Source organism: Macroventuria anomochaeta (genome assembly GCF_010093625.1).
Source record: "Macroventuria anomochaeta strain CBS 525.71 unplaced genomic scaffold BU25scaffold_35, whole genome shotgun sequence".
Classification (NCBI taxonomy): domain Eukaryota; kingdom Fungi; phylum Ascomycota; class Dothideomycetes; order Pleosporales; family Didymellaceae; genus Macroventuria; species Macroventuria anomochaeta.
This window is the reverse complement of record NW_022985396.1, coordinates 174,006-183,259: the sequence shown is the minus strand read 5'-3', so window position 1 is coordinate 183,259 and position 9,254 is coordinate 174,006. Positions and strand designations below refer to the sequence as shown.

The following is a 9,254-nucleotide window of genomic DNA, read 5'->3' as shown; positions in this document are numbered from 1 at the left end:
AAGCTCCCTTACCATGTTCTGTTGCCCTCGAGCAATTGTGAATCTACCTCGTATCCTTCAGCATGCTTTTCGAGTCCCAAGTTGCCTTCCAAGATCACAAGTCGTATGCACACTGGACATGACCTTACCAAAAGCACCATGCTCCCGCTGCCATGTTCGCCGTTCGGCGCCTGTTGGCCCACAGCACGAAATCGAAATGCCTATCCCATCGCGTCATGTGCGAGGAGCTTCATACGATTGTGTAGATATAACACCTCTCGTCAACGCTAATCTGCTCTCCAACAACACACTCGAATCCTTGGAACCAAAATTAGCCACTCGCGCGATTCGCATGGAGTAACTGTCTGTCTCCAGCCTTCCAACGAAAGAGCTTCCACAACATGCAGTTTGCTCTGCTGCTACCCAGCACCTGTGCAAACACACGTTCGTTCAAATCTTCTGCTCTCTGTTCAGCATCAACAATCGAGTTGGTATACATGCATGTGGTCCTTCCAAGAGAGGTTCTTCGACGTGGCATGTGTGGTGCGTGCACTCGCCAACACACAGGTTTGATATCAAAAGTGTTGAGCTTGTCTCTGATGCGGACCTAAGTCCCTCATAAACCGGCTATATATTCTTTAAAATTTTGATTACATTTATTTCCACCTCACTACATTCACCTTGAAGTTTCAAAAGGAACTCTGGGTCACTTATAGAGTGTCTGTCTTCTCAGCTCACAAAACTGTTGAGAAGCGGCTGCCTATGGGCAGGGAGATAACGGTTGAGCTTATTAGGGAGGAACTACTGTTCATTGGGTAACTACATTTGTTAGTGTGTTTACCGGTTTAAAAGCCCTGGTCGAGGAACTCCTGCTCCTCACGGAGACAATACCCACTTTTATCATAACAAAAACTATTAATCTGACCGTCCATGTGCCGCTAGTCCTGAGCACTTCCATGATTCAAAAGCACCATTCAGCATACGCTTGAGCACGACGCCTCTTCTTGAACCTCCGAAATTCTGCTAAGATCTTGTTATGTCCTTTCGAAGGCACACAAAGCAGTCTCAAGTCTCCTTCCTGCGTCTCTGCTCGAACAGTGAACCTAAAAACCGTGTGTTCCGAGCTTCATGGCTGCTGATTGTTGCCTCCGAAGGTATAGACTTCCGTCTCCTGCACGGGATATTTTTCTCTCTCTCATCATTGCAACTGTCTACTCCCATCAAAACCCGTCGGAAGTGGTATGTGTCTGCCTGCCTCCAGCCTCTCCCAAACCGAAATTTCAACCAGTCTCTCGCCATGTTTGTGCTGGCTTCAAGGCTTTCCAAGAAATGCACGCTTTCGCTTTATGTGCCGTGTGCGCCTTCCCAATGCTTTTACAACACAGCGTCATATCTGCGAAAAAGCGAACCCGATCTAGCGGATGAATTGTCTACACGTCTTCTCTTTCGATATCAAATCTCACAACTGCAGCTCTCACCTAGGTATGTTCTACTACCTGCAGCGCTCAAAATTCTTCGCGCCATCTCGACATGAGTCTGTTCCGCTCTGCTCGGCTCTTGTCTTGGTTGCTGGACAGTATATAGGCAGCTTCTCCTCCGCCCTCTATCTGTCTCTTCATCTTCAATCTTCTGTCAATATTCTACAAACCCAAAAAGAAGGACATGAGGTACCATGATCTCTCTGCTTTCCTGTTCTCCAAAATCAAAAGTATGGTGAGGCTTGGACGACGTCTTGTTAGCTTGAAGCTTTTCCACGACACTGAAAAGATGCGCAAGATCAGCTCATGGAGTTGTGTATTCTCCAAGCACGCTGTTGGCATCGAAAATGGAAATGTGGTAGCTGTATGTCTTGTCCCAGAACGTCCGCAACACTGTGACATGAGTTGAACTTTGACAATGGATACTTCATGTGTGCACTCTTGTGCTGTGCGTCAGCGCAATGTGCACGAGAATCGATGTCTGGACAGCTACATGTGTGGTTGACTGCAGCAAAGGATCGTTCATGTGGAGAACGGTGCCGGTGTTTGCGTGTATGACCGTTTCATTACCAATCCTTTAGGGCGGTAAGCATGCTTGACTGTCCATTTGCGCATCTTTCTTCCAGACCATCATCTGCAGCGCTCCGAATTCGAAACAAGTGAACAAAACAAACTATGTCTGTTCTCCCTCCTCTCGACCCCACCTAGTGCTCCAACTGCGGCGTAGGCGGCCTACTTCTCTCAATCCCAAAAAACGCAATATTCTCCCTAACCGCCACATACTCACTATCCGCATACCCCAACTCCTTCACAATCTGCGTCGAGTGCATGCCCTTGATCCTCCTAATCTCGCTCGCCGAGTAGTTGACCACCGCTCTGCCAATCTCAAAAGGCGCCGGGTTTGTGAGTTCGTAGAGCGGCGTGTGCGTCCCGCTCGAGGTGTGGGAGTGGGGGTGGGAGTTTGCGTGGGGAAGGGGATGCCGCAAGGGAACGGGCGCGTGAGTGTGTGTTGCGTGTGTGGGCGTGTGGGGTGCGGGTATTGTGGGCAATGTGACGGGGGCGGAGGTTGTGTTTAAGCGTTTGACGACGACGATGCGGACGGCTTCTTGCTGGGCGAAGTGGCCCTCTACGTCTACGATGCCTACTGGCAGCAGGCCTGCTTTGTCGTGGAGTGCTTTGAAGGCCCCGTTGTCGATGTATATTGTGCCGTGTGGCGCGAGGCCGTGCAAGATCCAGAAGTAGCGGTCGCGGATTGGATGGGAGATGGGGAGGAAGCGTGTGTGTAGTGGGACGGGCTCGGCGTCGGTCTGTGGGGTGGGGATGGTGGTGCTCTGATTCTCGGCTTCTGGGAGCGAGGACGTGGAATTTGAGAGGTCGTGAGAGGCGGCATGGAGGTTTGCTACTGCATCGTCTTGGAAGTTGCTGATCGAGTTGCGACTCGACATGTTCGCCTTCCGTTGCTGCTCTGCGTGCTTGATGATGGCTGAGATGTTACCTGGTTTCGAGCTCTTCGTGATGACCGTTGTAACACCCGCACTTGTCGCCAGTCGCGCGGCAACGATCTTCGTGCTCATTCCTCCTGTGCCTAGTGCTGACCCTGCCGAGTTCACGTCTGCAGTCAACTCTGAGATGTCCTCTACAACCTCGATAGCCTTCGCATCTGGGTTTGTACGTGGGTTCTTGTCATACAGACAGTCGACATCAGTCATCAAGAACAGATAGTCCGCCTGCACCATGCCCGCCGTGATCGCACTCAGTGTATCGTTGTCACCGAACTTGATCTCCGTAACAGCCAATGTGTCGTTCTCGTTGACGATTGGAATGACGCCCATGCTCAATAGCTCGATGAAAGTATTCTGCGCATTTTGGTACTGCGTCCGATCCGCGATGTCGTTCCTCGTCAATAGCACCTGCGCAATCGGCTGGCTCAGGTTCCCGAACAGCTGATCCCACAGCGCTAGCAGTTTACACTGGCCGATAGCAGCCAGCGCCTGGACTTTGGGAAGGTGTTTAGGACGGCGGGGGAGGTTCATTTGTCGCAGCCCAACGCCGATAGCGCCAGAGGAGACGATGACGACGCGGTGTCCGTCAGCGTGGAGCTTACATGCTGTTTCAACGATGAGGGAGAGGATGGAAAGGAGGGGCTGATGTGTCTTCTCGTCTACTATGGAACTTGTACCTATGCAGGATTGGTAAGTTGGTCTTGTACGTATAGCGGGGGATGTGTACTGAGAATGTATTACCGAGTTTTATGACCACGGTCAATTGGCCGGGCATCTTCTTCATGTGGACAGCCATAACTCCAGATACTACTACAGAACGACACGGGAGCAAGAAGGGGTTATATATACGTCCTCACCGACAAAGCAAGGTGGTGTTCAGCATGACTGGAAAGCGCCCAAGATTCCGAGCTCGGGCAACTGCGTCAACAGCAAAGCTCCTCTTCCTCCCATTGGCTCCCGCATCGCGCTAGACCGACCATCATCGCGACTTTTGCGACGGCAACGACAACGCGCCCTAACCGTCAATTCACTCTCCACATTTCGCGACAACCATCTCTGCGCCCTACGCATACGCCCCACAGCTGCGCCGCCATGTCGAACCCCGAACAAGCCGCTGACGGCGCCCATCCCGCTGCCATTGCGCAACCTGCCCCAACACCCCCAAAGCTTGACCCGGTATACTACAATTGGAGCAACACCTTCTCTATCATGATGGGTCGCATGACCGGCAACCGGGACGTGGAGTTGGAAAAGAATTACTTCACCGAACTCGACGCAACGAAAGCCGAATCGATATGCAAGCGCTGCGAATCGAACAAGGACTACCTGCTGCAATACAGCCCCATAATCCGGTTCCTGTCAGATGAGGTATACAAGTTGGGCGGCGATCTGAGCAAAGACAACATCCTGTGTAGGATGTGCACGAATGAGCAGTCCGGGGGTTTCAGTCTGGATTACGGAATCTTGCTGTGCGCGAACAAGTTCAGGAACAGAGGGCATCAGGAGGATACTATGGCGCATGAGATGGTGCATGCGTGGGATCATCTAAAGTGGAAGGTGGATGCTAGCAACTTGAGGCATCAAGCGTGCTTAGAGGTAAGCATACCAAGCTATCTGTAACAGCAATCGAATGGGAAATGGAGGCGCTAATATGTGGGCAGATTCGTGCCTCTACACTATCGGGCGAATGTCGATTCGCACGCGAGTTCTTCACGCGGAACCAGTGGAGTATCACCGAACAGCTACAAGCCTGTGTGCGCCGACGCGCCGAACTATCGATGATGCAGAGGCCTCAGATCAAGGACGAGGCGCATGCGAAGAAGGTCGTGAACGAAGTGTGGGAGAGCTGTTTCAACGACACGAGACCATTTGACGAAATCTACCGGTAACAAATGATCTAGACCTTGGTCAGAAAGATCAGCTGGGCATACAAGAAGATGGGTATAAAGTGTATGATATTGTACAGAAAGTGGCATTTGCATAGCGACGGCGTAACTTGGAATTGGACATACGATATCCTCACTTCATCCAACTCCGTTATCGATCGTGTCGTATCAGGGTATTTGAAGCTCGCATAGATGACAGCTATCCCCATAGAAGATTGTCGGCTGAAACGTATTCGGGCTAAGTGTAGGTATACAATCCATGGCACACCTACATGGATCAGCAGTCCCGCTTCTCCGAGTGGGAGAGATGGAGAGTGGCACGCAAGTCGACAGGGGCAGGTATAGTGTCTTGCCTACCTCCCGGGTAGCTTTCGTCTTCGTTGATGCTGGAAAGACGCCGACGCCGCAGCTACCTTCCCATCCATTCTTGGTGCTCAGCAGCACCGTCATCAGCTCCGCGACTTCCTCCGCGGTACCTCAATATTCCAGTGTTGAGAAGCTCGAGAGCATCAGGCCCGCCGTGCAGAGACTGCTTTGGCAAAGAGCACTAAGCAGGTGGATAATCTTGGGGGCCTTCAGCTTACTACATAAGATAACCATACAGCTAATTTCTGTGGAGATGTACAGTATCCCTAGTTATTGTAATGTTTGGTGGATTGGAAGATGCAACAATCGCAAGTTCCATTGTTTCCAACCATACGAACCCAAGCAGGAGCTGGGAGGCAGTCAGGACACCGGTTCAGTATCAGTATCCGAGACGGGGAAACCACGAATTCTAAACCTGGAAAATCGAAGACCCTATGCGGGACCCCTGGAGGTAGTCAACACACCACTCTGAAGACCTAATTGTGAAAATCGTGAATTTGGATTCTGGAAATCATGGTTCTCAAACGGGTCCCGGGAGGTGCTCGATGGGCTGAACGCTTGCATGATGCTGTCGTCATGTTTGAGCGTGTCACTACTACTGTGCAAGGCACTGCTGAAGTCATGGAGAATTGCACTGCATTCATGTTGAAAGAGAACTTTGTATTCACCCCCAGCCCGAAAGAACACCACGTAGCGACACAAGAGTCGCAAAAAGAAATCGGCATTGCTCCAAGGCAGAGAGAAGCAAGGCCCTCGTCATAAAACTAGCAAGTACCATCAAGATTCAAAAAGTTTACATACCATGAGCATCGCCGGACTAAGAGTCCTTCTTGGAAGTGACATGCCAGTAGATATTGGTCGACAAGATCACCCACTGTTGCAGAAGCGGCGACGAACCCCCAGAACGCCGACCACCAGGTGAGGCCCTAACCGTGTTGCCCTCGGTCTTCTCAGTCGCGTTGGCAATGCTCTGGGCTTCGAAGAGGAAGTCGATTTTGCGAGGGCGAGGGCGGAAGATCTGGACAACGACCACCATCACCATTGCTGTCGACCTTGAGAGCGAAGTGGCCAAGAACATCTTCGTGTTCTTCAAGAAGAAGCTCGATTATCATATCGACCCCGTATCTCCTCCGCAAGGAGGAGATGGATGACCGTGGAGATTTTATCTTAAAAGGTGGAGCGCATCTTCGTGCGCAGTGATATCGAAGACGAATTCGTCGGCGACGACGAAGCTGCTAATGATGGCGAAGAGGAAGGCGATGAAGAGAGCAGAGTACTTCATGCTGAATTGTAGTGAAGAAGTGCGTGACAGAAATGTTTTGAGGTGAACTTGAAAAAGGCGATTGCGAAAGAGCTTGAAGCTGCACAAGTGCTGAAAGCGAAATGAAAATTTACCCCGAGCAAAACTGCGCGAAGAGCTGGTGCCAGGCGACGACATGCAGTTCACCTCCACCTTCCCCTACAGAAGGGTCATGTCTAGAGGAAGACCTTGGGTTTGGTGAAGTGCTCCAGCGCTTGTCAAAGCAACATCAAAGCAAACGCGTACTGTGTTGAAAATGTCAAAGAACCGAAAAGAGGAGACGATAACTGAGTGAAAGTGTGGTTTGGAGGTAGTCACGTAGAGAGGACGGCTTCACATGCAACAACGTGGTTGGCGTTTTTGACGCAAACATATGGGTTGCCGGGTAAGCATCTCGAATACTCAAGGGAAGCATGGTGGTTCAGATAGGCTTTTTGGGTTTGACATCAATAGGGACAGGCCAAAAGATGTCGGAGGGAGTGAAGATATCCACCGATTGCCATCTGTTTGCTAGCGGTCTGCTGCACTGATTGTCCAGCTCATTCGGTTAGCTCGGTTTGCTTCCCCACCCCTTCACTGCTGTTCCCTTCTACTATATTATCTTGATCAATTCCCCGCTCTTGGGATCAATCAACATCTAAACCCTTCAACAACAGAACATCCACAAGTGCGTCATATACTTCTGGGAGGACGGAGGGAGCAGGACATCAGACCGATCTCGTTTGTTTTTGGTCGTGGTCTTGGAAGAAAAGACAAAAGTCCAGTCCATGAGCTTTGTCGCCCAGCTCTTTTAATGTTTCGAGGGTAATGTACAGGTCCGGCGCAGAAGTAGAAGAGAAGGTCAGCACGGGCAGCGAAAGTGTTATGTAGCTTCCCAGTATGTCATGTGATCAAATATATGTTCATTGAATGTAAAAACCGAGACTGTTCGTATGCTGTCTCCCCAGCGCCAAACGTTGTATGCTGAATGCACAACCCACCGAAACGCCAAACAATGCGCTAACCGAGACCCAAACGCCGCCCCAATCGTAAATGTCACTATTACACAAAGATTGCCGAAGCTCTCGTCGAGGTTTCATCCCCAAAGAGTGTAGCCTCGATGCAGCTGAGCTCGTTCAATCAGAGCTCTTCCTGAACTTGTCGCCAGAATTGCGTTCGTACGCTCTCGATGAGCCTTTGCAGTGTTTGATGATCCAGGGGTGTCTTTCGACGTTCTCGAGGGAGATGCGCTTCTCGGGATCCAGTACGAGCAGCTGCCACAAGTTAGTAAACCAATCCATTTGTGAACCGAACAAGTCCAACATACCTGCTTGATCAAGTCCTTCGCCTCCGCACTCACAAACCCAGGCACAGTGTATTCACCCCTCACAATCTTTCTTTGCGTCATGACCTGCGTATCCTCAAACGGCGCCTCGCCAACCAAGAACTCATACGTCAGAACACCCAAACTCCACAGATCGACCTTCTCAGTGTAGTAGTTGTCCTTCGACGCGCCCTTAAGCATCTCTGGGGGAAGGTAATCGAGCGTTCCGCACATGGTGTTCCGGCGGTTGTTGGGCGCATGCACACTCCAGCCAAAATCCGAGATCTTGATCTCGCCATGCACGCCGACAAGGATGTTCTCCGGCTTGATGTCGCGGTGCATGACGTGCTTCTTGTGGAGGTACTTGAGCGCCGAAGCCATCTGTGCAATGTACTGTGCGGCCTTCCATTCGGGGAAGCGCTGCTCGCGGCGCAGGTGCTTGTACAGCTCTCCCTTGCCGGCGAACTCGAGGATGAGGAAGATGCGCTTTGCGTCGTGGAAGTGGCCGAAGAGGCGCAGGACGTTGGGGTGGGCGAGGTGCGATTGGATTTCGATTTCGCGGCGGACTTGCTTTTCGACTTTGCCTTGTTGGATTTCGGACTTGTGGAGCACTTTGAGGGCGCAGACGAAGCCGGAGGCGCGCTCTTTGGCGAGGTAGACGCGTCCGAACTTGCCCTTGCCGAGGGGCTTGCCGATCTCGAACATGCCCAGATGCCATTGCTTGGGTGTGGCGGGCTGTGTGTAGATGGCGGTGTCTGTGAGTGTGCGGCGGTGGCCTTCAGACGGACGTGCTGGCTGTGCGGCGGCGGCGGCGGCGGCGGCGGCGGCCTTGGCGACGTTCGCGTTGACGAGCTTGCTTGAGTTGACGGCGGCGAGCTTCTGCAAGGGCACTTTGATGCGGTTCGCTGCTGAGGCTGACGACGACAGGCCGGTTATCGATGCGGTGGTAGACAATGAAGCCTAGCTCTGTTAGGCACGGCGAGGCGCAGCAGGAGAGAAGCGCCCTACCTTCGACTTGTGGTAGGTAGCAGTCGAGACCACCTGCTCGTCGTTCTCGTCGTTCACAGTGATGCGCTCAAAGGCGGCCTCCAGGGTTGAAGCTTCAGCCATGCTGCTAGGATGCTGGAGAGAGTGCGCGGATGAACGAGGGGACGCGGCAGTCAGGTAGTCGTATGTGAAGTAAGAAGGCTAGCTAAAACCTGTTGTTAGTATGCTATCGGCGATGTCCTGCGTCGCTTGGGTGATGATGCTGGGATGGGAAGCTGGGAAGCTGGGCAGCGTTCGTGCAGAGCTGACTAGCGATAAACAAGCGCCCGTTGCCGCGGTGATGATGTGCCGCCGACTTGGAACATCCCGATTCACCCCACTCGACCCCACGTTGCGCTCATCGAGTTCGCGGTCGCAGCCAGCACCAGACGACGCTGCTAGGACACTGCGATA

At 52.1% G+C, this 9,254-nt stretch overlaps 3 protein-coding genes across 3 annotated transcripts; 1 reads left to right on the top strand and 2 right to left on the bottom strand.

Annotated features, from left to right (window-relative positions):
• Window positions 1-1,823: 1,823 nt before the first annotated feature.
• BU25DRAFT_375420 (glutamate 5-kinase) lies at window positions 1,824-3,805 on the bottom strand. Its single transcript, XM_033704091.1, has 2 exons — window positions 3,701-3,805; window positions 1,824-3,636 (listed from the first exon to the last, which is right to left on the bottom strand). The coding sequence occupies exons 1-2, from the start codon at window positions 3,753-3,755 to the stop codon at window positions 2,162-2,164; spliced, it is 1,530 nt and encodes a 509-aa protein (XP_033557885.1). The 5' UTR covers window positions 3,756-3,805; the 3' UTR covers window positions 1,824-2,161.
• Window positions 3,806-3,986: 181 nt separating this feature from the next.
• On the top strand, window positions 3,987-4,967 carry BU25DRAFT_375419 (mitochondrial inner membrane protease-like protein ATP23). Its single transcript, XM_033704090.1, has 2 exons — window positions 3,987-4,555; window positions 4,621-4,967. The coding sequence occupies exons 1-2, from the start codon at window positions 4,052-4,054 to the stop codon at window positions 4,846-4,848; spliced, it is 732 nt and encodes a 243-aa protein (XP_033557884.1). The 5' UTR covers window positions 3,987-4,051; the 3' UTR covers window positions 4,849-4,967.
• A 2,448-nt stretch (window positions 4,968-7,415) lies between these two features.
• Window positions 7,416-9,067, bottom strand: BU25DRAFT_494144 (serine/threonine-protein kinase-like protein). The gene is made up of 3 exons (XM_033711756.1): window positions 8,823-9,067; window positions 7,818-8,774; window positions 7,416-7,764 (listed from the first exon to the last, which is right to left on the bottom strand). Exons 1-3 carry the CDS (start codon window positions 8,922-8,924, stop codon window positions 7,627-7,629), a joined length of 1,197 nt encoding a protein of 398 aa, XP_033557883.1. The 5' UTR covers window positions 8,925-9,067; the 3' UTR covers window positions 7,416-7,626.
• Between the last annotated feature and the right edge of the window lie 187 nt (window positions 9,068-9,254).

Excerpts from the sequence above, each read along its gene's own strand:
- BU25DRAFT_375420 (XM_033704091.1), bottom strand. The coding sequence starts at position 3,755 with ATGGCTGTCCACATGAAGAAGATGCCCGGCCAATTGACCGTGGTCATA. Across the intron at positions 3,637-3,700 it reads GACCGTGGTCATAAAACTCG|GTACAAGTTCCATAGTAGAC; the intron begins GTAATACATTCT and ends AATCCTGCATAG.
- BU25DRAFT_494144 (XM_033711756.1), bottom strand. The coding sequence starts at position 8,924 with ATGGCTGAAGCTTCAACCCTGGAGGCCGCCTTTGAGCGCATCACTGTG. Across the intron at positions 8,775-8,822 it reads CTACCTACCACAAGTCGAAG|GCTTCATTGTCTACCACCGC; the intron begins GTAGGGCGCTTC and ends TAACAGAGCTAG. Across the intron at positions 7,765-7,817 it reads CGAAGGACTTGATCAAGCAG|CTGCTCGTACTGGATCCCGA; the intron begins GTATGTTGGACT and ends AACTTGTGGCAG.
- BU25DRAFT_375419 (XM_033704090.1), top strand. The coding sequence starts at position 4,052 with ATGTCGAACCCCGAACAAGCCGCTGACGGCGCCCATCCCGCTGCCATT. Across the intron at positions 4,556-4,620 it reads GGCATCAAGCGTGCTTAGAG|ATTCGTGCCTCTACACTATC; the intron begins GTAAGCATACCA and ends ATATGTGGGCAG.